This window comes from Musa acuminata, chromosome BXJ2-11, assembly GCF_036884655.1.
Source record: "Musa acuminata AAA Group cultivar baxijiao chromosome BXJ2-11, Cavendish_Baxijiao_AAA, whole genome shotgun sequence".
Lineage (NCBI taxonomy): Eukaryota > Viridiplantae > Streptophyta > Magnoliopsida > Zingiberales > Musaceae > Musa > Musa acuminata.
The window spans coordinates 27,570,716-27,598,485 of record NC_088348.1 but is presented as its reverse complement, the minus strand read 5'-3'; the positions used below and the strand labels follow the sequence as shown (position 1 = coordinate 27,598,485).

Genomic DNA, 27,770 nt, shown 5'->3' with positions numbered 1-27,770 from the left:
GAGTACGCTGTATATAATTCCCTCGTTAGGCTGACGATTCCAAGAACATACAAAAACGATACTACACAAGAACAATCGAGCATACTGCGATTACAACAATCTTTCTAGTTATATCTTCAAAGAACAAATAATCTGTATTCATTGGACCATCGAGAGGTTTTGTCGGATATGCGCTCGATGTAATTTTTTAAAAGAAATAAGATAATATATTTTTTTTCCCTCAAAATGAAGTGCAATATGCAAATATTTTTCGCCATCCAAGTTATGAATCTTGCATCACATCTTCTCAAGAAGAATTTACCTCTTTCGGACATGACAACTCAAAAAATAGAACAGAACGGATTAGTTTTACCAAGTGGGATTGACGGCCAAAATCATGTTCCTGTAAGTTCCCATGAGAACAGTGATACTGCTAATATAAAGGAAGATGCCAATTCTCTTACAATATGCACACAGGATTTTGTTCTATCGACTCAATCATGGAGCTTTCCATAGAAAGGATAAAAAACGCCCCTGCTTCCTCTGGCAATCAGTTCCTGTTGGAAGTCTGAGACGGATATCTTGTTTCCTGGTCTTTCTTTAGTTCCAACAACACACAGCTTTACTGCTACTCTGACAGAACTGTTCTCTAACCAGTTTCTGGCCATCAGAAGATTTTCTTGCTCCTCCGTTTCCAAATCTGTACTGGCCTTTGTATGATACGCTTGTGGTAGGATTGGCAGGAAAGGGCTGCATGGGTTGCTTCAAACCCAATCTGAGGATAGGAACTCAAGTCAGTTATTACTTCTACTGATAGACATGACTGCAACCTTCAAGGTTTCTTCGGTTCACATCAGACTTACTGCCCCCATCACTGTAACAGTAGGCATCAACCCTGAGAAGGTGACGAACCATGTAACTTCAGAAAGAGAGAGAGAGAGAGAGAGAGAGAGAAGGAGGAAGAAGAAACCTCAACTCAAACCTAACCACTTGATTGTCAACTTTCTCTCTCACATATACTTTTAAGCTCAGCCCACTTCTTAATTCCAACCCCACCACTGCAACTACAGTTCCTCAACCTCCCACAAATTCTTTCTTCCACTCTCAAAATTCTCCACATCCTAATTCACTAAAGAAACCTTCTTCTTGCGGCAATCGGCCAAATGGGAGGGCACTCCTGCTGCCACAAGCAGAAGCCAAGAAAAGGCCTCTGGTCTCCTGAGGAAGATGAGAAGCTCATCAAGCACATTAACAAGTATGGCCATGGGTGTTGGAGCACTGTCCCTAATCAAGCAGGTATGCTAAAGTGATGATGGCCAGTTGCATGCTTTCCTCTCTCCGTCTTATGTCCTTCACGCACGCAAGAATTGCCAGGTCTTCAAAGGTGTGGAAAGAGCTGCAGATTGAGGTGGATCAACTACCTGAGGCCTGACCTCAAGAGAGGTACATTCTCACAGCAGGAGGAGGACCTCATCATCGAACTCCATGCAGTCCTGGGAAACAGGTACAAGCAACACCCCTTGTCTTTTCCAACGATGAAGTCCATGTTCTATGAGGGCTCAGTTTAGCTGATGCTTCCATGTCTTTTACTTCATCAGATGGTCAAAGATTGCAGCACATTTGCCGGGGAGGACGGATAACGAGATCAAGAATTTGTGGAATTCCAGCATCAAGAAGAAGCTGACACAGAGAGGTATCGACCCCAGTAGCCACAAGCCACTTGTCAAGGTTGATGGTGGTGATGATGATAAGGTGGCCAGCAACAGCGACAAGAATTCTGACTCCAGCGATCTCCAGTCGGTGATTGATAAGTCCATGGATGAGAGCAGCACCTTGAAGAAAGAAATATTCTTGGACCAGTTCCTCACGAGTTCATCAAGCTGCTGTTCTTCCAATTCAATGGGTTATCTCCCTTTTCCACAGGTAAGCTTTGCTCCTGACTACAGCAGCAGCAGTCAGGCGACTTCCATCACGATCAACTCGAATCCACTCCTCTGGTTGAACTGCAATGCAATATCCACCCCAATCACAACTCTTTCGACTTCCATGGCTCTGCCACCAAGCTATGAAGAAGAAGATGATACAATCCCCGGCTGGTACACTGGCAACCGGAAAAGCGTAAATGATGGTGGTCGCATCATGCTGCAGAGCACTTGCTCCTTCGACAGTGGCGTCTTCTCCTGCTCAGAATTGACATCTGAGAAAGATGTGCAAGCCCACCTCGGAGACGAGATGGAGGACCTCAAATGGTCAGAGTACCTTCATGGTGCATTCCAAAGCCAACCCATGTATGGTGACATCAAGACAGGAAACCAATCCGCTATGAACACTGTGAGTTCTTTGTACCAGAACCAGCAACTGCGGCAGGAATTGCAAGCTTCAGACATCCATGGCAAGAGGTTCCACTCTGTATCTCTGGGCTTCGAGCATCTATAGTTTGGGAAAAGATCAGAACGACAAAAAGTTCTGCTCTCAACAGACAAATCAACTTACAAAGCTTAAGCAGTAAAATTCTTCGAAGTCATAGAGCATGCATACCTTATACTTCTTTTCTCGTTCATCTAGGGCTGATGATATACAAATTCTATCAGCTCTTCAACCTTGCATATTCTGTGGAGCGTCAAAAACAAAAGCTTGTAGTAACCAGTGTCTTTCACTTTATTCTTATATATCCTTGCTTTCATGGCTTTGCAATCACTTGTCTCCAGAATTTCTACCTTGTGTATGCTGAATCTTCCTTGTTCATGTGCCATGGTAACAGTGAGATGCAAAATCTATCAATTCCTATGGCAGTCAACATGGATGTCCACGAAGGTCATCACACAAACTGTATGTAGTTCTAAAGACATGAGTTTTTACTGTCAATTTTTTGTTTGTTCATCTGATAGCTACATGTACACTAATGAAACTGGGTAAGAAGAAGATTAACCAAAGATAGAACTCTTGTGCATTATGTATTCTCCAGCTACATGTACACTAACAAGAAAAAAATCAAAAGAAAGATGATCAATTGTCAGCCTTATTCCTTTACTTTTCCTGCAACAAAAGAACTGTCTCTAACTTGAACTTCCAATCCTTAAAATGGAGATAGCAACTAGATTATGCTAATTATATTAATAAAGTGGTGTTAAATAGATGACAAAACTCGAAGTACTGTCATAAATCATTAGCAAACAAGTATGTGATAACAAAGATGCCAATCTTTTTCATATGACTGCAGTTTTACCTGTTTGTTATCAACAATCTGGTAAGCATGACGGGTGCAGGGACACCATGATTCATGAAGCTATGAGCATCACTGCTATGAAGAATGAGCAGATGTGTCCTGTAGCATGGATAATAATGTTCCATATCAATCTTTTCACCTCCCTATCTAATGAACAGTGGTGAAGAAATATCCCAGTTGAAACAAAGACATGAAGAATGGAACCTTTGTGACTTCAGAGCAAACAAGGATTTGGCTCCTACAGTATGCAGAAGACAAATTTGATGCATCAGCTTGCCAACCATAGGGAATTCCACGCATCTTATTCTGAAACAAAAAGGGTGTTGCAGAAAAAAAGTCACCCATGTTAAAACAACAGTCAGCAAACCCCATAATTTGGATAGATTAAATGCCTAATTTAGATCGTAAACTTTTCATTAATACAATAGAATATCCAGGGGACTATCCATCAACCATTTGAGTCTGTTGATGATACGGCAGGAACATAAAATACAGATAGATCCATTGTCATGAACTCAGATGCATTTTTTCTGCATTAATTGATTAGGCAATCATAATTGTCTCAGTTGGCTGAAATTTGTCAAGAAGTAGTAGCAGGAAATTTAGACTGAGTAGGGAAAACATTTATACTAAATAAATAGTCTAAGATCTATTACTCCATAACTGTTTTTTATACTGCCATGTATATTAGGTGACAGATGAAATGACAATAAACAATAGACACCTTAAGCTCACTAGCACATGAATACATCAATCAATTTGAGAGTTACAATGACAATATTTCTAAGAGTCAAACATCACAGATAGACGGCAGAAATAGCCCAAGCTTCTTTACTATGTATTTTTCACCCCTGATCAACAATTTGAAACTATGCTCAAGTTTGCACAAGTTTCAATGCCTACCAATTATGTGAAGAAGTGAGCGGCTTAAAACTTTTCTTTAGTGTGACTCCCTACAAGCAAGTTGTATATATTGATGCATGGTATCACTTCTATTGTGGTTTTCCTTAACAAATTCTCATATAAGGAAGGTAAAAAGGTTTCTTTTGGAAAAATGGGTTACATGTTATCATTTGTAAAGAAGATCAATTTTATTCTCATCCCATTAACCATAATGACAAGCACCTGCAGCTGCTGGACAACATAGTAAAGGGAGTCAATCCATAAAAACTGCAGGGAAAGATGTATAATTTTAAGATCAAATGCCACAATTTTCAACATTTGGTCGATGTATGCCTTGTAACAGATTCGTCTGAATAAAACACATGGAAATTATGCTGATGGACTAACAAGACCTTGAAGAGTGAACGCAGACAGATGATACTCACCAAGAATGAAAAAAACACCTTGACAGGCAATACGACTGCTGATGTCATAAAATATTCCAGAGAACACATCAAGGTAATTAATGAGGATGATAGTCATTAATAATATCAGAGAGGTCGATCAGAAGGCATACAGATAAACACCTCCAATCACCCAAAGATACCATACTTTCCATCACTCCAATATCCGAGTCTCTGCCTCATTCAAGAAGCACTGAGACAAGAATTAGAAGAGAAGGCCATGAAATTTAAAACATTAACTACCTGTGAGCTTCAAATACTTTATAAATAGTCGGGGAAAGGTCGAAAACAGAAGCGTACAGAATAAATGCTAGTCGATTTGGTCATCCAATTTTTTATTCATCACTTCTTAGTTTGTAATTAATAAATGTCAAACTAAAGCTTTCTACTCAATTTGTCACTATCCTGAGACAGATGAGAAGGGATGGCATTAAAATAATTTACTATCTAATCACCTGTGACTCTCACAGAATGCATATCAGATTGGACATTCCCAGCTGGAAAGAATCCAAATTGAGCCTTGGCCCTTAGCTGATTTAAATGATCAGAAAAGATTGACTAGTGCAGCCAGAATGCAAACTTCCATCCTCAGCCATACACGCTCAGGTGGTATTATCGCCAGAATTGAACCTGTAACATGTATAGGATGGATCTTTGTGAAGGTCCTAGATGACTTAGGCATTTACTACTATATCATATAGCTATGAATTGTCGATTTCCAAAAATAGATACACCAGTTTATGCATCAAAACCATCACAAAGACACTTGTATTTCCAAAAACTACATGGTTGAACTTTTACTAGAAACAAAAATAGCATGTCCATCTTGGTAACAGCATGAGTCGTATACGCACTGTCCAAACTGCATAATTATAGATCTTCCATCTAATAATGCCCCTTGTTTTCGCCAACTATTTCAGTTCAAATTATCAAAAGAAAGTGTTTCATAACCACGAAAAAAAGGCTTCCTTTAATGAACATTGAGAAATCCTACCACTACGCCCAGTACAGGTGCTACAAGATTTAACGATTGCTAAGAAGTACTCAGTGATCTTCCATGACTGTAGTTGACGGAGATCCAAGATGCTCCTCAATCTTAAAAGTTCCATGACAAAACTCCGTAGGTAAATAAATATACAATGCAAGCACGTGATTATGCTTCCGATTACCCCAACAAAGACCATATCCCATTTACTCCCAGAAAAATCGAATCTTAATCCTCTCATGCCAGCACTTAAGCATGTATAGATAAACAAGTACAAACTAGCTAAGACGCCAGAAACCTAACCTGCACATCCATCGGATGGATCGAAATGTCATTCCTCCTCCTCGCCATCATCCTCCTCCGTTTGGTCTCCCGGTAACAACCTCGATACGATCGATGAAAGAGTGTCCGTAAGCCCTAGCCCATCTCAAAATTTGGGCGGCCACGCCGGTCCAATTTGAGTCCTATCGAGCGATCTATCAAATCAGAACCGGTTCGGGCTACGATTGCTCGGACTTTGGCTGGGCCCGAGTCATCTTAATTGGACCGGTGTCAAGTCAACGTCAACATCTATCATAACAGTAGCGCTCGTCACGCCATAAAGGCTTACCCCATAGAATCAAAACGCATCTGCCGAGAAGAGCGGCAGTATACGCGAGAGTTACTTCCTTGATATCTTCTACAATTCTATCACTGTTCCTATTAAGTCAACCCCATTTCACAGTAACGCTTGTCAATGCAAAAGTTGCCTTCCCTTCCAACTTCGTCAAAGCTCATCTGCAGCACTTGATGCTCATACCATAGAATCCAAATGAATCTGACGTGGTAGGCAGTATCATAATTAGAGAATTACTTCCCTGACATGTTCTGATTCGAACTTATCCTCCAGGATGAACTATCCATTTATGCATGCACTCCATGCCGCTGCTACCACAGTCTTCCTTGGGAAGAAGATGCATACCTGTTTGCACGAGGAAGGAAGGAGTGGTTAGCAGTGTTGGGGTCGGAAAACTTTGGTCGACCGGCCTTCTATTTTTGGTCATCCCTTTCTTGCGTTGGTTTTGGTTATATTAGTTGGCGAGGTGATCTCGATCCTGCCTGTTCTTCCTTTCTGACCTCTCTTTCCCCTACAATTACTCGCCACCGCATTCCAACCCTCGTGGTATATATAGAGATGGTATTATAATCCCAGGGATTCATTGCATCTTTCCTCGAGTTTCTCTCTTGAAACCTTTACGCCTTCGGCATCCTTCCTCCTCCTCCTCTGTCTCTGTCGAAGATAGGCATGTTGAAGATTGTATCACTGTGAATTATTCTGTAGCACCGCATTGCACTACTGTTCTAATGGAATTCTTCTTCTTCTTCAGGGGGGAAGAGGGTAAAATAGAGACGGAGGGGTGGTTGAGAAGGTTGGAATGGCGACGGTGGCGCTGAACACGACTGCGGCAGCGACGACGTGCAAGCCGCCGATGAAGGCGACGTCGAACGGGTCGTGGCAGGGCGACAACCCACTGGACTATGCGCTGCCGTTGGCCATTGTCCAGATCTGCTTGGTGATCACTGTCACGAGATTCCTCGCCTTCGTCCTGCGACCCCTTCGCCAGCCGCGCGTCATCGCCGAGATCATCGTACGTGCTCCTCGGTCTCTTCTCCTCCTTCGCTTGGTTGGATTTCTCCGTTGGGTTGGTGGAGATGAAACGTTGTGGACATCACGTTGTGTCGCATGATGTGTTGCAGGGCGGGATATTGCTGGGCCCATCGGCGCTGGGGCGCAGCGAGGCGTTCCTCAACACGGTGTTTCCGAAGCAGAGCCTGACGGTGCTCGACACCCTCGCCAACATCGGCCTTCTCTTCTTCCTCTTCCTGGTGGGGCTGGAGCTAGACATTCGTGCCATCCGCCGCACCGGGAAGCGCGCCCTGGGCATTGCCGTCGCTGGCATCTCCCTCCCCTTCATCATGGGCATCGGCACCTCTGTCGTCCTCCGCCACACCGTCTCCAAGGGCGTCCGCGCTGGCCCCTTTCTAGTCTTCATGGGCGTCGCCCTCTCCATCACCGCCTTCCCCGTCCTCGCCCGCATCCTCGCCGAGCTCAAGCTCCTCACTACCGACCTCGGCCGCATGGCCATGTCCGCTGCAGCCGTCAACGACGTCGCAGCCTGGATCCTCCTCGCTCTCGCCATCGCCCTGACAGGCTCAGGATCCCCCCTCATTTCCCTTTGGGTCCTCCTCACTGGCGTCGGCTTCGTCGTCTTTGTCGCCCTCCTAGTCCGCCCCGTTCTCGACTGGATGGCCCGCCGCTCCCCGGTAGGCGAGCCGGTCAAGGAGATCTACATCTGCGCGACGCTCGCCACCGTCCTCGCGGCCGGCTTCGTCACCGACACCATTGGCATTCACGCCCTGTTCGGCGCCTTCATCATCGGCATCGTCGTTCCCAAGGACGGGCCCTTCGCCGGGGTCCTTATTGAGAAGATCGAGGACCTCATCGCTGGGCTCTTCCTTCCGCTCTACTTCGTTTCTAGCGGCCTCAAGACCAACGTGGCCACCATCCGCGGCGGCCAGTCGTGGGCTCTACTCGTTCTCGTCATTTGCACCGCGAGCTTCGGCAAGATCGGCGGCACCCTCGTCGTCTCGCTGCTTGTCAAGGTTCCCATGAGAGAAGCCCTTACGCTGGGCATCCTCATGAACACCAAGGGCCTCGTCGAGCTCATCGTCCTCAACATCGGCAAGGATCGAAAAGTACGTAAGACTTCTCCTCCCTCTCTCTCTCTCTCTCTGACTTAAGCACCGTACTCGTATCGTTTGACCGAGACAGACGTGACAGGTTCTCAACGACGAGACGTTCGCCATACTGGTGCTGATGGCCCTGTTCACCACTTTCATCACCACGCCCATAGTGATGGCCGTCTACAAGCCCGCACGTCGTTCCCCGCCGTACAAGCACCGCAGCATCCTGCGCGACGACGCAGAGAGCGAGTTCCGCATCCTGGCCTGCTTCCACGGCAGCCGAAACATCCCCACCATGATCAACTTGATCGAGTCCTCCCGTGGCACTCGGCGCCGCGGCATCACTGTCTACGCCGTGCACCTGATGGAGCTGTCGGAGCGGTCGTCCGCCATCTCCATGGTCCACAAGGCCCGGCGCAACGGCCTCCCCTTCTGGAACAAGAAGCAGTGCTACGAGGACGGCGGCGACCAGCTCGTGGTCGCCTTCCAGGCCTACCAGCAACTCAGCAACGTCACCGTCCGCTCCATGACTGCCATCTCCGACCTCCAAACGATCCACGAGGACATCATAACGAGCGCCGAGCAGAAGCGAACCTCCTTCATCCTCCTCCCTTTCCACAAGCTCCAGCAGATCGATGGTTCAATGGAGTCGATCGGCCACGCCTACCACCTCGTCAACCAGCGTGTCCTCCGCTGTGCCCCGTGCTCCGTCGGCATCCTTGTGGACCGCGGGCTCGGTGGCGCAGCTCAGGTTGTTGCCAGCGAAGTGTTCTACACGGTGGCGGTCCTCTTCTTCGGGGGCAGGGATGACCGGGAGGCCCTCGCCCTCGGGATGCGCATGGCGGAGCACCCAGGGATCCAGCTCACCGTCACGCGGTTCATTCCCCAAGCGGATCAGTTGAGGGGCCGCGACGGAGGAGGGAGCGTGACCATAAGGATGGATGCGAACGAGATCGCCGCCGACGAGGACTACATCACCGTGTTCCGCGACAAGGTGTTGCCCTCCAACGAGTCCATCACGTACGACGATAAGGTGGCGGGAGGAAAGGCCGAGATCGTTGCTGCGATCAAGGACATGGGGCGGTGCAACCTGTTCCTGGTAGGTCAAGCGCCTGCCACCGTAGCTTTGACTGACAAGAATGACTGCCCTGAGCTGGGGCCGGTCGGGAGCTATTTGGCTTCGTCCGAGTTCGGCACGACATCGTCGGTGTTGGTAATCAAGCAGTTCGATCCGACGGCAAACCCACCACAGCAGGCTGACGAGGGGCTGCTGACGTCCGACTTGCCCGATACTCCCGTGGCTGGAAGCGCCCGCCATTAAACTCGATCTCGGTACGGCTCTTTCGAAGCTTATAATAAGCGTATTAACAATGGATGTATCATAGAGAAGCGAAGAAGAAGAAGAAGAATTCACTTCAATCATATCTGAAAAGAAATATGTGAATGAGATAAAAACAAAATTAAATGAAAAAATAGGATCGGATGAATAAAGGGGATGCATTATTAACTCGATTTGTTGAGTTGCATTATTAATATGCTTACATTGATTGACGCATACATAACCCAACCACGTTATAACCTATACAAAAGATGGCATCCACCACTCCCGACGATGATGACGACATGAGAAGAGGATGTCATTCGAGCATAGGGATCGTTTGATACACATCATGCTTTTTTCATTTTCTAGGATGTCATTAATTGCCTTTAGCTAAAGTGTTGTTCTTGTTTAGGATAAAGAAGATATGAGCTAAAGTAAGCCGAGGATGAGTTTGTTTTATTTAATGATTTTCTTTAATTCCTTTAATTTATATTTGTCAGTTATACCTATGTGTCAATAAATTATAACCTATATAAATTATATCATTTATCTTCTAGATAATAAAAGGATTTTGACAGATAAATATATCAACAACATAATAACCTATTAGACATGTAGTCAGGTCGATGCGTTGATCAAAAATAGCTCGACACTATTTTTGATATACGATCATCTCGATACATGATATGTGCTAACCGTAATGCTAAGGATTCGACAAACATTTACATGATCAATAATAACATACTGACCCTATATAATTATCTAAACAAAATGATTCATCATTAAATTTTGTCGAACTCCTTACAAAAATGTGTCAAATAATTTGGTAATATAATATTTTTTATTATCAAATTTATAAATATCGTACTAGCATAATTTTATATGGAATCCTACCAAACCACCTTATTCTCAATCCCACAATTTGTATAACATAAATTTTAAGTTACATTAATAAGCTTTAAGTTGCATCGATCACTATTAGTTTCACTAAAAATATAAGGCAATATTAAATATATAATATGCATATTATAAGCTTAATTTCATTGTATACATACATAAATCAAAATAATATGATTTACTTTACCCAAAGAGATGTTATTTGTTGCCAAACTCGAAAGGATTCGACCCAATGAGAAATTTCCACTTCTATCTAATAGAGAGCAGTAGTGCTTTGTCCATAATCTTATTTAATTATGAAATGGTTATTGTATTAGGTCAAATATTTCCATTCAAAATTGGATGTCAAAGTGAGAAGGGCCCTCTCTTTATAATGATTTAGCATGGATGTCAAGTTGAGGAAGAACTTCGGAATATTATGGTCGAAATTTGAGGACCACATACCATAACAAAATAGAATATGTACCATATCATAAACATCTTTTTATAATATGCGTATATTTAACTCTATAAAGACTCAAAATATGATTTTTCTTGTTAAATATCAACTACACGCTTTGCATTTGTTTTAGTTGAATGGTGATCTTACTCTATTTAAAATGGCTTTGGTTTTATGATAGAATATAGAACTATTAATTTTGATTTTGGTTATAGAACTCGCAAGTTAATTTTTAGTATTTTTAATTAAAAATAATATAAAAATATATAATTTTATTTTAAAATTTAAAAGCCAGATACATAACTTTCATGAGCGTAATAATACAAAAAAAAGTTATAAAAATAATTAAATAAATAATACTATTAATATTTGAACATAAGTTTCTTAGGTTTAAAACCAACCATTTAATCATTATATTATTAGTACATTTAACTTTTATAAATATTTATCATACTTAATTAGTTTAAAACTGAGGAATCGAAAATCGATTTCGGTTCATATCATACTTAATTTGATTTTTGGTTCGAACTGAATCGTGATCGGACTATACAATCCGGTACATAATATTACCTTTATCATTGATTAATTTTAATAACTATGTTAAGTTTAGTTCAACTAATTATTATATGATATGACCCTATTAAACGACCAAATTATCAAGAAGAAATAGCCTTCATGGGGATTCATAGCATAAGAAAATAATTTATAGAAAACACTAAAAGGAGGAGGACATGGAAAATAATCCTATTAATGAAAGCATCATTCCTTGCTTTCCAAATTAACCATATGCTAAGTTGCACTAAAACCCCTAAGGATAGAATAGCAAAATAATTATAAAAAAAATTCAAATAATTTTAGAAATATTACATCAAACCAATAATTCAGGGCTTCGCTCGCAATGATATCATTCATGTCATCGCAAGTATCTTGCAAGCCTCTCTACAGTGGAAAAGATGAGTGTCCAACAAAAACAAAATACATAGATAATAGATTCCCCAACTATTAATTATTATGGTCTCTCACAAATAAAGTTGTAAGATATGATTGGCATCTTTATAAAAAATTATCTAAATTATTTAATAAAAAATTAATATTTGATAAGTGAGTATGATATACTTAATATTTTATAATGTGTTGATCCGTATTTTTCACTTCAAAATTAATGTGAAACGTATTCAAAATTGGGAAACGAATAAAAATACGTCTAACGACGCATCGAGAAAACTATTAATACATAGAGAGAGAGAGAGAGAGAGAGAGAGGAATCTCATTCGCCGTTACCTCCGCGTCGCGGAACTCCTTGCCGGTCCAACGAAGTCTACCACAAGCAGCTGAATTCAAGCAAAGAGGAGCTATATTAGGGCGCAGGCGGTGCTCGCGGCCTCGGTCCGCTGTCTCCTTCCCGCTTTCTTCTCCTCATTTACCCGCCTCTCGCCATGGCCGATTCTGCCTCTGACGATTTGGACCCGCTCCTCGATAGTAATCCCTCGCGCTCGCTCGGTCGCACGCACGCACGCATCTCGGTGTCTCGATTCCTTTTTGTGTTTGATTCCGTCTATCTTCTTTGTTTTAGGCGCTTTGGACGATTTCTCGAAGCTCGGTCTCGCTCCGGCCGCCCAGAGGTCCGCTTCTCCCCCGTCCGTAACCCTTGCTCATCTGAATCGGTTCTTGGATTCGTTTATGGTGTTATTGTTGTTTGCTATGTTTCGATGATCGATAGGAGCGATGGTGATGGAGACGACGGAGAGGGAAGGGCTTCGTTGCCGTCGATGGCTTCGGCTCCGCGGGTGCAGGGATTGGGGATGGGATTGCCGGACTTGGGCGGCGCGCGGAGGAAGGCCCAGCAGAGGGCCCGGCCCGGTGGGTCCCACGCCTCCGAGGCGCTCGAGAAGTTGATGCAGCTGACGCGTGAGGCGGTGAGGGGCCTGGAGTCCGCCACGGGGGCCGCCGTCCCCAGAGGCGGCGATGCTGGGTTTGATGAGGACAGGATGGTCGGCGAGTTAGTCAAGCAGTTTGAGGAGCTCGCAGGCTCGCAGGTATGCCTTCTTCTTCGATTGTGTTTGTTTCCTGTCCAAGTAAATTCTAGTTGTTTGATTGTATGGAGATTTAGAATCTTGTTATCGCTCTCTTATGATGTTAAAGTAGCATGTATTGTAGGGAAATAGTTTGGTTGGGTGTTCTTCTTTCTTATATGAACGAAGCTTAAGTTTCATCAGTATGGATTTTCTCGGAGCTTGTTTCGTGGGTACACCAAATTATCAGTCATTGTTTAACAGGATTTTCCAGTCCTCAGTCAAGCTATGATAAAGTCTTATAACAGGTTTAAAATGGTTGTAATGCTTAAAATAAGATGCAAGTCTTTTGGCTGTCTACCATTCGGCCAGTTGAAAAGTTATTAAGACCTTTTGATTTATAGAGACAAAACTTAATAGGAAAATAAAACTTTAAAGGTTGTAAACTCTGCAAGGGAGCATATGGATCATATTGGTATCGGTGTTCCATTTTTTTCATATAAGAAGCTTTTTAAATGTTTGGTCAGAATTATATATAGATTACTGTTGAGAACCATATATAAATTACTGTGTAAAGATGGAGGGTTGGACACATCATTGAGACCGAACTTGGACATAGATGTTATATGTAAAAGGGAGCTAGTGGCTACATTTAAAAGACTTACATCGATCATATCTCAAGTTCACAAACAAAGTATAAATATAAAATCCATAAGTGAAATTTGCATTTGATGATAAAAAGGGCTCTTGCGATTTGACTATTAACATAATTTTTCGAAGAATTAATCTGTAAAGGAGTAGAACCGATGGGTGCTTTGAACTTCCTTTTGAAATCATTTGATGGGAATGAAGTCGTAGAAATTTCTTAATTCTTGTGTGGTTGCATTCAGGAACCAGTTAGCAAAAACTGGCACATGATGTAACTGGCAGAGGAAGGCTTTTTTTTTGAGTTGTTATGTCTTGGATTCTTTGAATTCAGTATTTTAGGAACTCATGCACCTTTATTTTTTTTGAAGTATTTGAAGAGAGCACTTTTGGTGCAGTCATGTCTCTCGTGATGACTGTAACTTACACATGCAGATTATTGGAAGCCAGTTTAAGAAAGTGTTGATTGAATGATTAATTGCTTGGTCAAATTTGGAACATAGAATACTATATTGATGATTTTTTTATTTGATTGAATGCTCAGCACAGAATGGTACAGGTTACCAGTTAGAGGGGAGTTCCCTGATTTGAAGGTCTAAGGCTACTAATACAGTTAATAGTGCTTTGTATCTAGGTCCAAAAATTTTAGTCTGGAGCCTTAAATTTACTAAAAACCAGAGTGAATAATCTGATTGCATGAAGCTCTTTAGGATTTGCAATGGTTATATTGGGCAAGGTATTTCAGCCATTTTTTTGCTCAGTGTATACACCTTTAGCTATATGGCAATAGTCACCCTTTAATCGTGATTGATATTGTTTTGATGCCATCATACCCAAGGGTCAAATTGTGCACTGTTATAACTTATAAGTAGCAGTAATAGCAGCTACTTCAGTGGTCATGGTAGCCACTATAGTAGTTAATTGTGTTTGGCACTATCCCATGCATGTTCGTGAAACTACTATTTATGTTACTGTAGCAGGTCCTTTAAACCCAACAGCCCTTTCGAGCAACAGATTGTATAAACTGGTTACAGGAAGGGCTCAAGTTGACTCAAGTTAAATTTTAGATACCTTTTTTTTGTGCAATGTTGAGATATGAGAAATTTAAACTCTATTTATACCCTAACTTGTCTTGAGTGAACATCAATATCACTGTTTTGCTCCACTTGAACTGTTCTTTGGCTCTCTATTTTTTTTATCATTAACAGTCTTGTCCTTTGTCACTTTCTTTCTCTCTCCTGTTGTCTTTCTTTCTCATTCTCTCTCTCTCTCTCTCTCTCACTCTCTCTCTCTCTCTCTCTCTCTCTCTCTCTCTATATATATATATATATATATATATATACAGCATGTTTTGATATTTTAATTTTTTCATATTTTGATTTATTTTTTATATTTACATAATATACAGTTCATAAGATATATGAATTTTGATTTTCATATCTTAGTCATTGTAAACTGCTAGACATCTTTTGGTAGTCTTAACTTTGGTTTTATGTTAATGGTCCACTATTACTTGATGGAGACTTTGACACCTCAGATTCATCCTACAACGGAAGTGGGAGGTGCTTTGAGTTGGTTTATAGGGATAGATAGGTCTAGTGGTCTACTATTATTAACTTGATCTTAGGTAATTGGGGCCAGTGGTTTAGAACTGTCTTTGTGCAACACACTGTCCTAGTGATAACATGAAAAATAAACTTACCATCAGGGATGGGATAAATCTGTCTACCCCATAGCTTTTATTTATTTTTACTTCTGATACTATTGCAGGACCAATTGTTAATAGAAAACAACACATGTATATATATATATATATATATATTGTATTGAAATTGCCTTTTGTGTGTGATATAAGCAATAGGCTCGACAATCAAGGTCCTTATACCCCTGACATTTGCATAATTATGCACTTTATAGTTCTGTTAGGACGTTGATTTGGTGACTTGCATTTATCCGGGACTGATAACTGCATCAGTTGTAAGAAAGTTTTTCATCTTTGTCCTACACAATGCATTTTTTTTTTCTTCTTGGTCATATTAGGTTTTCATTTCGGCCCTTTTTTTTGGGCAAAATTCCTTTGGTTTCCTAGTCATTTCAGATTTTCATTTCTGCCTTTTTTTTGCAACATTCCTTGGGTTTCCTAATGTTTCATTTGATGGCTTATTGACTGGGAAGACATTAAACATAACTCATATTTTCATCTTTTCTGTATAGGATGTGGAATCTATTGTTGAAACTCTTATGCAACAGCTTTTGTCTAAAGAAATTCTGCATGAGCCCATGAGGGAAATTGGAGAAAGATATCCAAAGTGGTTGGAAGAGAACAAAAATGATCTGAACCCGGAAGAATATGACCGCTATTATCGCCAATATGAGCTTATATTGAAGCTAAATGATGTTTATGAAAATGACCCTGAAAACTTCTCCAAGATTGTTGATCTCATGCAGACTATACAGGAATGTGGTCAACCACCCAGTGATATTGTACAAGAACTTGCTCCTGATCTTGATCTAAGCAACTTCGGCCAATTGTGAGTTCACCATTTTGCTTCTTTTGTTATGCCTAATTATTTATTGTCTCATAAGAATCAAATTTCCTCTTAATGCATTCTCCATAACAATTTGTTGAACTTGGAGAGCTGAGAAGCTGTGATAGGTATAGCTCCAATATTGTTACTGGTCATCGGCCAGGCTACTCTGTGTCAGGATGGGTTGGTACTCCAACCTATTGAAGAAAGGCAGCAGAAAGACACACTACAGATAAAATTGTTGGAGAATAACTGCTTGATTTGGTTGTGGCAGAGGGAAGGCAAGGATGCTTTCAGAGCAGTCAATGACAAAGCGACGTTCTTGTTGGTGGAGATGATGGCACATAGAAAGGGAAGCAAGGGTTGCTAAGGGTGAGGAGGTGTCACTCTTGCTAACAACCCAGCAGTAGGCGTAGCTGGCTTTGCTAGCATAGGCAGATTCCTTATGCTCGATGGAGCATGATATGGCCTTAAGGGTGAGTGCCTCACTGATTTAGGTGATGGAACGAGGAAGAATTCTTGGAGCCTCATTGAGTTTTTTATGGAGGAGGGAGGGATATGCCTATTAAATAGATAAAAAAATCCACATCTGTTCTCTTTTTCCTCCATGACAGAATCTGCATCATATTTAAAAAATAAAAACAAAAACAGGAACAGAACAAGTAGGTAAGTACCAGTATAGCTTGGTGTTAGCTTGTGTTGAATTGGACCAAGCCAAAATGCACAGTCTGAGTAGGCGGATTGGTTGGCCATTAGACCAGTAAATAACCGTCCATATAGGCTAGTAAAGGACACTTGATTCCTTGGGTATGTGTGCATGTACCTGTATACGAAGCATGCTTATGTGTATATATCTCTGTGTATATATATGGATTTTTCTCCATTAATTTTTTCTCTATAATTCGAAAATGGGATGCAACATATTTGTTATTTAAATCTTAACCCTCATTTGGTTTGGAACACTTGAGCTGATCCAGAAACGTGAGTTCCTACAAATGTATACACTTTGAACATAACCTAAACCTGCTAAATTCTTACTTACATGTACATGAATTTGAAAATTAGGTCTCTATTAGTCTTCTCTTCCTGCAACCAAGAAGTGATGTCACACTACATTACATTTTATTTAAGTTATTCTTTTTCTTCAGTAAAAGAGGTAAAGGCCATCAAGCTGTAGATTGTGTCTAGTTTGCTAGATTTAGATAAAAAATGGTGGCAATGACACAATGACATTTGAGAAGGCCTTCTGGAAGATGCTGAAGCATTCACTTCTCCATGTTTTAGAACTTACAAATTAGGCCATTGTTCTTGGAGATGACTGCTGCTCAAAGTTCAAAAACTGAGTCAGGTTGAGATTGGACATCCAGAAAAATTATGATTGGGTTCCATTGAATTGGGTGGTTCAGATTAGGGTTTCTGGTTTGAGTGAAAAATTGGCTTGAAATATGAGACCTGAAATTTGCAGAAAAAGGTCAGGTTACTTGTCATTGAGCCTTTATACACTCAACTTATGCAATTGCCTCTTCATCATACACTTGTGCTTGATTTGCTGCATCCAAGTCTCTGATCTAAACTTGTTTTATGATGTTTCATGCTCATCTAACACAGGATGGCTACAGTTAAACATCTTATCTTTCTTCTACTTTTGTTTCATGGGATTGTTAATATTTCCTTTGAAGCTTAAGTTTTCTGATTCTAACTTTTTATTCTTTTTGATCACTGCTGCAGATCCCCTGATCAACTCGATGCCACATCCGATTGTTGTATAATGTGAGAACGGAGAAGGATGGCTACAGTTAAACATCTTATCTTTCTCTATGATGTTTCATGCTCTAAACTTGTTTTATGATGTTTCATGCTCATCTAACACAGGATGTGATATGACAAAAAATGGCAGCACAGTCGGACGAGACAGAAGCGGGTAACGGTTTAAGCTCGCCCATACCCTGCGATCCCCCGGTCTCCCACGCAACCCCCTGAGCGACACACTGCCCGAGGCTCTCCATACCCTGCAGCAGCTCGGCCTCCCATGCAACCCCAGCGGTAACATCAAACCTCCTCTATAAATACCCCTGAGTCCTAAGCAAAAGGGGGGGAACTCACTCAGACACAAAACACTCAGAGGCTCTTCTTCTGCCTCATCCACAATCCCCTCCACATCTTCCTCTAACTTGATCGTCGGAGGGGTCGGGCCGAGCTCCCGGCCCGACCTGTGTGCAGGTGCGAGACGGTGTCGCCTCTTCCCGAAGCTGCGGCGGAGCTGCCTCCCGACCCGAGCCGCCGACCCGAACCGCCGACCCGACCTGCCGAACCGACCTCCCGACCCGAACCACCGAGCTTGGCCACCGGGAGACCTCGAGGAGCGCCCCCACGGAGATCACCGCCTTCCGGACCCGAACCAAGCCGCGACGGCCCCGAGGCCACGGCTAAAAAAGTTACTTACCGTAACATAATGGCGCTACAAGGAGGGCCCGAAATGACGGTACGTTAGCTTTCTCCTTGGTTGCTCCACTGCAGCCGACCTGCACCAGCAGCAGCGACTTCTGGGGTCGGTCTCGGCCCCACGCGCGCGGCCAGCCCGCGCGCCTCGGCCCCTCGGTCCCACGTGCGCCTCACGCGCGGCCAACCCGCGCGCATCACGCGCGGCCAAACCGCCCGCGTCCCACGCGCGCGGCCAGCCCGACCGCGCCGAGCGTCTCGGCCACTAGGCCCCACGCGCGCGGCCATCCCGCGCGCCTCGGCCCCTCGGTCCCACGCGCGCCTCACGCGCGGCCAACCCGCGCGCATCACGCGCGGCCAAACCGCCCGCGTCCCACGCGCGCGGCCAAACCGCCCGCGTCTCATGCGCGCGGCCAGCCCGACCGCGCCGCGCGTCTCGGCCACTCGGCCCCACGCGCGCGGCCAGCCCGACCGCGCCGAGCGTCTCGGCCACTAGGCCCCACGCGCGCGGCCATCCCGCGCGCCTCGGCTCCTCGGTCCCACGCGCGCGACCAGCCCGCGTGCCTCGGCACCTCGGTCCCACGCGCGCGACCAGCCCGCGCGCCTCGACCTCGCGTGGGCCCCTCGGTCCCACGCGCGCGACCAGCCCGCACGTCTCGGCCACTCGGCCTCATGCGCGGCAAACACGCCGCCTTGCTGCCTCGCTGCCTCGGCCACTCGGCCTCATGCGCAGCCAACATGCTGCCTCGGCCACTCGGCCCCACGCGCAGCTAACACGCCGCCTCGCTGCCTCGGCCACTCGGCCTCCTGCGCAGCCGGCAAGCAGCATTGCTGCCTCGGCCACTCGGCCACATGCGCAGCCAACACGCTGCCTCGGCCACTCGGCCTCGTGCGCAGCCAGCACGCAGCCTCGCTGCCTCGGCCACTCGGCCACATGCGCAACCAACACGCTGCACGCTGCCTCGGCCCCATGCGCGGTCTATCTGCCAACACCGAGCACCTCAGCCAATCACTGCCGAGCTCCACCTCGGCACGGCCCGACCGCCCGTCGTGTTCCTCGGCCGCGTGGTGCCCGAGGCCGCGTCCTCGCGTCCTGCCCGCCTGATCGTGCTACTCGGTCGCATGACCCTCGCGACCACGCCAGCGCGGTCACCCCGCCTGCGTCGTGCTCCTTGGCTCCATGTTCCCGAGACAGACCAGTGCCGCCAGTACGCCCGCGTCGTGCCCCTCGGCTCCATAAACCCCGAGACACGTCTGCGCGGCCAGCCCGCCCGCGCCGAACGGCACGGCCCTATCCACCTGGTTCACGCCCCTTGGCCGCGGCTTGCCTACGCCGAACCCCTCAGCTCCATGCTTGCCAAGCCCACCACCTCGGTCGCAGCCTGCCTGCACCGAGCACCTCGGCAACTCTCTGCCGAAATCCCACCTCAGCGCGGCCTGCCCGCCTGAGCGGTGTACCTCGGTCGCAGCCTGCCTGCACCGAGCACCTCGGCAACTCTCTGTCGAAATCCCACCTCAGCGCGGCCTGCCCGCCTGAGCGGTGTCCCTCGGTCGCAGCCTGCCTGCACCGAGCACCTTGGCCAATCTCTGCTGAGAAACACCTCGGCGCGGCCCGACCGTCTGTCGTGTTCCTCGGCCGCGTGGTGCCCGAGGCCACGTCCTCGCGTCCTGCCCGCCTGATCGTGCTACTCGGCCGCATGGCCCTTGCGACCATGCCTGCGCGGTCTACTCGCCTGCGTCGTGCTCCTCGGCAGCATGATGACCGAGATCACACCTGCGCGGCCTGCCCGCCTGCGTCGTGCTCCTCGCTTCCATCATCCCCGAGACACACCTGCCCGACCAGACCGCCTGCGTCGTGCTCCTTGGCTCCATGTTCCCGAGACAGACCAGCGCCTCCAGTACGCCTGCGTCGTGCCCCTCGGTTCCATAAACCCCGAGACACGCCTGTGCGGCTAGCTTGCCCGCGCCGAACTCCTCGGCCATATCCACTACCTTGCCCACCTGGGTTACGTCCCTCGGCCGCAGCCTGCCTGCGCCGAGTGCCTCGGCTCCATGCTTGCCGAGGCCACCACCTTGATCGCGTAATGCCCGAGGCCGCCACCTCGGTCGCATAATGCCCGAGGCCTCCTCGGTCGCTTAATGCTCGAGGACACCCCCTTTGGCTTCGTACAACCCGAGACCACACCTGCGCGGTCAGCCCGCCTGCGTCGTGCTCCTCGGCTCTTCGGCTTTACGCCACCCGAGACCACGCCTGCGCGGCCAGTCCGCCCGCGTCGTGCTCCTTGGCTCTTCGGCTTTACGCCACCCGAGACCACGCCTACGCGGCCTGCCCGCCTGCGTCGTGCTCCTCGGCTCTTCGGCTTTACGCCACCCGAGACCACGCCTGCGCGGCCTGCCCGCCTGCGCCGTGCTCCTCGGCTCTTCGGCTTTACACCACCCGAGACCACGCCTGCGCGGCCTGCCCGCCTGCGTCGTGCTCCTCGGCTCTTCGGCTTTACGCCACCCGAGACCACACCTGCGCGGTCAACCCGCCTGCGTTGTGCTCCTCGGCTCTTCGGCTTTACGCCACCCGAGACCACACCTGCGCGGTCAGCCCGCCTGCGTCGTGCTCCTCGGCTCTTCGGCTTTACGCCACTCGAGATCACACCTGCGCGGTCACCCCGCCTGCGTTGTGCTCCTCGGCCCTCGGCTCTACGCCATCCCGAGACCACACCTGCGCGGTCAGCCCGCCTGCGTCGTGCTCCTCGGCTCTTCGGCTTTACGCCACCCGAGACCACGCCTGCGCGGCCAGTCCGCCCGCGTCGTGCTCCTCGGCTCTTCGGCTTTACGCCACCCGAGACCACGCCTACGCAGCCTGCCCGCCTGCGTCGTGCTCCTCGGCTCTTCGGCTTTACGCCACCCGAGACCACACCTGCGCGGTCAGCCCGCCTGCGTCGTGCTCCTCGGCTCTTCGGCTTTACGCCACCCGAGACCACGCCTGCGCGGCCAGTCCGCCCGCGTCGTGCTCCTCGGCTCTTCGGCTTTACGCCACCCGAGACCACGCCTACGCGGCCTGCCCGCCTGCGTCGTGCTCCTCGGCTCTTCGGCTTTATGCCACCCGAGACCACGTCTGCGCGGTCAGCCCGCCTGCGTCGTGCTCCTCGGCTCTTCGGCTTTACGCCACTCGAGACCACGCCTGCGCGGCCTGCCCGCCTGCGCCGTGCTCCTCGGCTCTTCGGCTTTACGCCACCCGAGACCACGCCTGCGCGGCCTGCCCGCCTGCGTCGTGCTCCTTGGCTCTTCGGCTTTACGCCACCCGAGACCACGCCTGCGCGGTCAGCCCGCCTGCGTCGTGCTCCTCGGCTCTTCGGCTTTACGCCACCCGAGACCACGCCTGCGCGGTCAGCCCGCCTGCGTCGTGCTCCTCGGCTCTTCGGCTTTACGCCACCCGAGACCACACCTGCGCGGTCAGCCCGCCTGCGTCGTGCTCCTCGGCTCTTCGGCTTTACACCACCCGAGACCACACCTGCGCGGTCAGCCCGCCTGCGTCGTGCTCCTCGGCTCTTCGGCTTTACGCCACCCGAGACCACACCTGCGCGGTCAGCCCGCCTGCGTCGTGCTCCTCGGCTCTTCGGCTTTACGCCACCCGAGACCACACCTGCGCGGTCAGCCCGCCTGCGTCGTGCTCCTCGGCTCTTCGGCTTTACGCCACTCAAGATCACACCTGCGCGGTCACCCCGCCTGCGTTGTGCTCCTCGGCCCTCGGCTCTACGCCATCCCGAGACCACACCTGCGCGGTCAGCCCGCCTGCGTCGTGCGCCTCGGCTCCTCGGCCTCACGCGCAGCCAGCAAGCAGCCTCGCTGCCTCGGCCACTCGGCCTCATGCGCAGCCGGCACGCTGCCTTACTGCCTTGCTGCCTCGCTGCCTCGGCTCCTCGGCCCCATGCGCAGCAAGCAGCCCGCTGCCTCGGCCCCTCGGCCTCATGCGCAGCCAGCACGCTGCCTCGGCCCCTCGGCCCCATACGCAGCAAGCAGCCCGCTGCCTCGGCCCCATGCCCGGCCAGCCCGCCGCCTGCGCGCCTCAGCGTGCCTCTTGGCTCACGGTTAGCCTCGGCCTAACCCCCTCTTTTTTGCATTCGCACGGCTCGGCCGTAGACGACCTGAGCCCACCTCAGCGCAGCCTGCCCGCCTGAGCGGTGTCCCTCGGTCGCAGCCTACCTGCACCGAGCACCTCGGCAACACTCTGTCGAAATCCCACCTCAGCGCGGCCTGTCCGCCTGAGCGGTGTCCCTCGGTCGCAGCCTGCCTGCACCGAGCACCTCAGCCAATCACTGCCGAGATCTACCTCGGCGCGGCCTATCCGCCTCTATCGTGTACCTCGGCTGCCTGGTGCCCGAGTCCACGTCCTCGCGTCCTGCCCGCCTGCGTCGTGCTACTCGGTCGCATGGCCCTTGCGACCACGCCTGCGCGGTCTGCCCGCCTGCGTCGTGCTCCTCGGTCGCGCAATGCCCGAGACCACACCTGCGCCGCCAGCCGCCTGCGTCGTGCTCCTTGGCTCCATGTTCCCGAGACAGACCAGTGCCGCCAGTACGCCCGCGTCGTGCCCCTCGGCTCCATAAACCCCGAGACACGTCTGCACGGCCAGTCTGCCCGCGCCGAACTCCACGGCCCTATCCACCTGGTTCACGCCCCTCGGCCGCGGCTTGCCTGCACCAGCTCCATGCTTGCTAAGCCCACCACCTCGGTCACAGCCTGCCTGCACCGAGCACCTCGGCAACTCTCTGCCGAAATCCCACCTCAGCGCGGCCTGTCCGCCTAAGCGGTGTCCCTCGGTCGCAGCCTGCCTGCACCGAGCACCTCGGCCAATCGCTGCCGAGATCTACCTCGGCGCGGCCTGTCCGCCTCTATCGTGTACCTCGGCTGCATGGTGCCCGAGTCCACGTCCTCGCGTCCTGCCCGCCTGCGTCGTGCTACTCGGTCGCATGGCCCTTGCGACCACGCCTACGCGGTCTGCCCGCCTGCGTCGTGCTCCTCGGTCGCGCAATGCCCGAGACCACACCTGCGCCGCCAGCCGCCTGCGTCGTGCTCCTTGGCTCCATGTTCCCGAGACAGACCAGTGCCGCCAGTACGCCCGCGTCGTGCCCCTCGGCTCCATAAACCCCGAGACACGGCTGCACGGCCAGCCCGCTTGCGTCATACTCCTCGGTCGCGTAATGCCCGAGGCACACCAGAGCGGTCCACCCGCCTACTCCTCGGCCGCGTATTGCCCGAGGCTCTTCAGCCTTGCTCCTCGGTCGCGTAATGCCCGAGGCACTTCTGCGCGGTCACCCCGCCCGCGTTGTGCTCCTCGGCTCTTCGGCTTTACGCCACCCGAGACCACGCCTGCGCGGCCAGTCCGCCCGCGTCGTGCTCCTCGGCTCTTCGGCTTTACGCCACCCGAGACCACGCCTGCGCGGCCAGCCCGCCTGCGTCGTGCTCCTCGACTCTTCGGCTCTACGCCATCCCGAGACCACATCTGCGCGGTCACCCCGCCTACGCTGTGCTCCTCAGCCCTCACCGGCTCCATCGGCCCCGAGTCTAACCTTGCTCGGCTTCCTGACTAAGTTGCGCACCTCGGCCCCATGTTGCACGAGACACGTCCGCGCGGCTAGCCCGCCTACGTCATACGCCTCGGATATGCATGACCAGCCCACCTGAAGTAAAAAGCCATGCATCGGACCCCCTGCATGCAAGAACCGACGCATAGCTCCTTTCGGGGGGGGGCATATGATATGACAAAAAATGGCAGCACAGTCGGACGAGACAGAAGCGGGTAACGGTTGAAGCTCGCCCATACCCTGCGATCCCCCGGTCTCCCACGCAACCCCCTGAGCGACACACTGCCCGAGGCTCTCCATACCCTGCAGCAGCTTGGCCTCCCATGCAACCCCAGCGGTAACATCAAACCTCCTCTATAAATACCCCTGAGTCCTAAGCAAAAGGGGGGGAACTCACTCAGACACAAAACACTCAGAGGCTCTTCTTTTGCCTCATCCACAATCCCCTCCACATCTTCCTCTAACTTGATCGTCGGAGGGGTCGGGCCGAGCTCCCGGCCCGACCTGTGTGCAGGTGCGAGACGGTGTCGCCTCTTCCCGAAGCTGCGGCGGAGCTGCCTCCCGACCCGAGCCGCCGACCCGACCTGCCGAACCGACCTCCCGACCCGAACCACCGAGCTCGGCCACCGGGAGACCTCGAGGAGCGCCCCCACGGAGATCACCGCCTTCCGGACCCGAACCAAGCCGCGACGACCCCGAGGCCACGGCTAAAAAAGTTACTTACCGTAACAGGATGGCTACAGTTAAATATCTTATCTTTCTTCTACTTTTGTTTCATGGGATTGTTAATATTTCCTTTGAAGCTTAAGTTTTCTGATTCTAACTTTTTATTCTTTTTGATCACTGCTGCAGATCCCCTGATCAACTCGATGCCACATCCGATTGTTGTATAATGTGAGAACGGAGAAGGGCATTTTTTTACAATATGACAAATAATTAGCTGGTTTCTTCTTCCCCTAATATGTTAACAATGAGTTATTTCTTGTCAGTTTTTTCTCTGATTCTTTGCTGTGAAAGACGTTTAATAGCCAATATATGAAGAATATTGTATTTCCAAACTTTGCAAGGATATATATATATATATATATATATATATATATATATATATATATATATATATATATATATATATATATATATATATATATATATATATATATATAACTCTTGAAGTTTAAGCATACGATGATAGTGAAGTTGGGAATAGTTCAAAGATGTTCATGTTTGAATTATCTTATTTTCGAAGTATATTGGAAGAAATGACATGGCTATGCAATTGAAGTTAACTCAATCTTCATGAATAACTCAGACTCGAGCTTATGTTTGACTCCGGCTGGTGTTGTCTGAGATTAACAAAGTTATGTAAAAAATAAGCTTACTTTTTCTTTTGTTTTCTTTATATATGACTTTGGGCTCGCCTTATGGGCATGTGTATTAATATATCGGAAATTTATGATTTTGTATTTATTGTCATAAATTCAGCATACGAATCTTTAAGTTGCATGTATCCCTTTGCCGAAATCTCTATCAGTTTATTGTCAATTTACCATGAAGATATTAGAATCTTTTTAAAACTCGTTAACGCAATAATATTATTGGGCTATTTTACATTTTTATATGATTTTATAAATTTAAAGTAGCCATATTAAAAGGAGGGATATATGCGAAAAGCCTTTGTATTTTTTAGGATGTATACGTTTTACTGGAACCTTTACCGTAAAAATTAGGTTAATTATATGTAACTTCTTTAGTATTTCGATCTTTAGATTTAAAAAAATTATATCAAAATTTTTATAGTTATGAAAGTGAAACATTTAACCTCATTTATCATAATATTATTGGTTTCATCGATGAAAGATACCACGTAATAGTACGTGCATGAATGGTGATTCAACTAGAACTGGAAACTTGCTTAATGAAATTTTCACGATAGATTTCTTTTCGAATTATCGAATCTATATCTTTAGAATCCAAATCTATATCTTTTTAATGGAATTAAGGAATTGACATAGAAACTCACTTCTCAACTCCCATTAGTGCTTCAAAGTAAATAAGAGATCCTTACCTTGTTACAGCGAAAGCTCCATCTTCCGCTTCGGCAACGGGTCTTGTTACAGCATGCTTAAAAGAAAGTATTTACTTGATTCTAGCTAGACTTTTCATTTTAATTGATCCTCTTTCTTGCTCCCATTAGCGGTTCGACAACTGCATTATGTGCTAAGTAATTACTCTTGTACTTATACTTGATTCTTCAATAAGAACTACACCGGGAGAATCTATTTATTTATCAATCTCGACCAAGGATGTCCGAATATATTTCATGCTTATAATCCATAAGGATGTCTCAGTACATTTCACATGCTTATAATCAATCTTTGCGCTCATCCTAAGACAACTCCATTATCTTCTTTTGACTTTTCGGGTACCAAGGTGCTTATAGCTTACTTACTTTATGGGATGCCAATATTCAATTCTTTCTTTCTTTCTAGCGGAGAGTAAGGTTCCACTCTCTTTTTTTATTCAACAAGCAAATCCACCCATTCAAGAAGTAAACAACTGCTTCATCTCGGCTTGGCTTCTTAATAGGATAAAACTCATTCAATGAACTTCCTCCCTCGATTGTAAACTTTGTTTCTGGGTGGGGTGGCAAAGGAGTATGCTTAAGTTTCTATACTAACCTAGTAACGCTAGATTCTATTTTTTAATTCAACTCACTATCCCGTACGCACAGAATGAGATTGAACTAACTCTGCACTATCAACTCTCAATTGTCTTCTTGTTAGCGCACGACATCTTACCCGAACCTATCCTCTTGAGCACCCTACAACAATACCACCAACATAAGCATGACAATAACCTCTTGAGCACTCTACAACAATACCACCAGCTCCAACGGGACAATAACCTCTTTGCACTTAATGAAACTACAAGCAGCTAGAGCAGAACAATCTGATGATGACTTTCTCACTTAGCGTGCATATATAGAGTTAGGGAGCTTATTAAGACACACCTCTGGTCGATAACACCTTTAGAACAACACAATCTTATCACACACACGTCACTTGTTAATTATCTTATTGAGATTATGGGCATGAGAAGGAGAAGGCTCATAAGCTGGATTAGGATCATAAGCTTTAGCAGGAGCATAAGCAGGAGAACTAATGTAAAGGACTTAAAAAGAGCGCTTGAACTTGTTCATTATTAGAGGACGACAACTCTCCTCACGTGCCAAGTAAGGGTAAGCTAATATATAATGGTGAACTCAACTCTCAAATCGTCATTTCATTCAAAAGGAAAGGTGAGCTCCGTTAGCGTAAAATTCAAATAATCTCTCTTTCTAATGTACATATCTAATAGGAATCTCTGGCCCTGATGATGCACATTTTACCCAGAAAGATAACATTCCCTGAATCTATACCGCCTTACTCTTGCTTGTTGAAGATAGGCACCATAACCTTGTTTCTTCCCCTGTATTGCTTGTAACATTAGGAACTTGCCTAATGCTTGCTCTAACTCTTATACATACAATAAAAATATATTTAAAGGGCAGTAGAATAGTCCAAATGATGGATTTGCTATTAGCAATGTAACATGGAGCTTCAACTTAGAGAAATCTGGATATTAGCTATTAACAAACAGGGTAAGACAAAGCT

At 47.4% G+C, this 27,770-nt stretch overlaps 3 protein-coding genes and 1 long non-coding RNA gene across 11 annotated transcripts; 3 read left to right on the top strand and 1 right to left on the bottom strand.

Annotated features, from left to right (window-relative positions):
• Positions 1–328: 328 nt before the first annotated feature.
• On the bottom strand, positions 329–5,976 carry LOC135626577 (uncharacterized). 2 transcript variants are annotated; one of them, XR_010492371.1, is made up of 6 exons: positions 5,840–5,976; positions 5,007–5,181; positions 3,410–3,511; positions 3,206–3,304; positions 2,518–2,806; positions 329–2,409 (listed from the first exon to the last, which is right to left on the bottom strand). It is a non-coding gene; the product is annotated as an uncharacterized LOC135626577 (long non-coding RNA). The 2 variants fall into 2 exon arrangements; XR_010492370.1 differs by having other exon boundaries at positions 2,518–3,304.
• On the top strand, positions 1,142–2,676 carry LOC135626576 (transcription factor MYB61-like). Its single transcript, XM_065131992.1, has 3 exons — positions 1,142–1,275; positions 1,354–1,483; positions 1,578–2,676. Exons 1-3 carry the CDS (start codon positions 1,143–1,145, stop codon positions 2,413–2,415), a joined length of 1,101 nt encoding a protein of 366 aa, XP_064988064.1. The 5' UTR covers position 1,142; the 3' UTR covers positions 2,416–2,676.
• A 937-nt stretch (positions 5,977–6,913) lies between the features above and the next one.
• On the top strand, positions 6,914–9,746 carry LOC135627190 (cation/H(+) antiporter 19-like). Its single transcript, XM_065133186.1, has 3 exons — positions 6,914–7,164; positions 7,274–8,272; positions 8,358–9,746. Exons 1-3 carry the CDS (start codon positions 6,952–6,954, stop codon positions 9,579–9,581), a joined length of 2,436 nt encoding a protein of 811 aa, XP_064989258.1. The 5' UTR covers positions 6,914–6,951; the 3' UTR covers positions 9,582–9,746.
• A 2,432-nt stretch (positions 9,747–12,178) lies between these two features.
• Positions 12,179–25,175, top strand: LOC135626575 (peroxisome biogenesis protein 19-2-like). Of its 7 annotated transcripts, none has more exons than XR_010492365.1 (8): positions 12,179–12,396; positions 12,491–12,539; positions 12,638–12,953; positions 15,789–16,105; positions 17,831–17,872; positions 17,975–18,584; positions 24,632–24,859; positions 24,970–25,175. XR_010492365.1 is itself a non-coding variant. In XM_065131990.1 (6 exons), the coding sequence occupies exons 1-5, from the start codon at positions 12,354–12,356 to the stop codon at positions 17,874–17,876; spliced, it is 771 nt and encodes a 256-aa protein (XP_064988062.1). In that variant the 5' UTR covers positions 12,179–12,353; the 3' UTR covers positions 17,877–17,897; positions 24,970–25,175. The 7 variants fall into 7 exon arrangements, 2 of the variants coding, with proteins under 2 accessions (XP_064988062.1, XP_064988063.1); XR_010492369.1 differs by having other exon boundaries at positions 17,831–17,897; positions 18,005–18,584; XR_010492367.1 differs by having other exon boundaries at positions 17,831–17,897; positions 18,000–18,584.
• The last annotated feature ends 2,595 nt before the right edge of the window (positions 25,176–27,770 follow it).

What these genes read in the sequence shown, in the direction of transcription:
- LOC135626575 (XM_065131991.1), top strand. Translation starts at nt 12,354, where the DNA reads ATGGCCGATTCTGCCTCTGACGATTTGGACCCGCTCCTCGATA. An exon ending in CTCGCTCCGGCCGCCCAGAG is followed by an intron (nt 12,540 to 12,637) that starts GTCCGCTTCTCC and finishes GATGATCGATAG; the next exon opens with GAGCGATGGTGATGGAGACG. An exon ending in AGGAGCTCGCAGGCTCGCAG is followed by an intron (nt 12,954 to 15,788) that starts GTATGCCTTCTT and finishes TTTTCTGTATAG; the next exon opens with GATGTGGAATCTATTGTTGA.
- LOC135627190 (XM_065133186.1), top strand. Translation starts at nt 6,952, where the DNA reads ATGGCGACGGTGGCGCTGAACACGACTGCGGCAGCGACGACGTGCAAG. An exon ending in GCGTCATCGCCGAGATCATC is followed by an intron (nt 7,165 to 7,273) that starts GTACGTGCTCCT and finishes GATGTGTTGCAG; the next exon opens with GGCGGGATATTGCTGGGCCC. An exon ending in ACATCGGCAAGGATCGAAAA is followed by an intron (nt 8,273 to 8,357) that starts GTACGTAAGACT and finishes CAGACGTGACAG; the next exon opens with GTTCTCAACGACGAGACGTT.
- LOC135626576 (XM_065131992.1), top strand. Translation starts at nt 1,143, where the DNA reads ATGGGAGGGCACTCCTGCTGCCACAAGCAGAAGCCAAGAAAAGGCCTC. An exon ending in CACTGTCCCTAATCAAGCAG is followed by an intron (nt 1,276 to 1,353) that starts GTATGCTAAAGT and finishes AAGAATTGCCAG; the next exon opens with GTCTTCAAAGGTGTGGAAAG. An exon ending in CATGCAGTCCTGGGAAACAG is followed by an intron (nt 1,484 to 1,577) that starts GTACAAGCAACA and finishes TTACTTCATCAG; the next exon opens with ATGGTCAAAGATTGCAGCAC.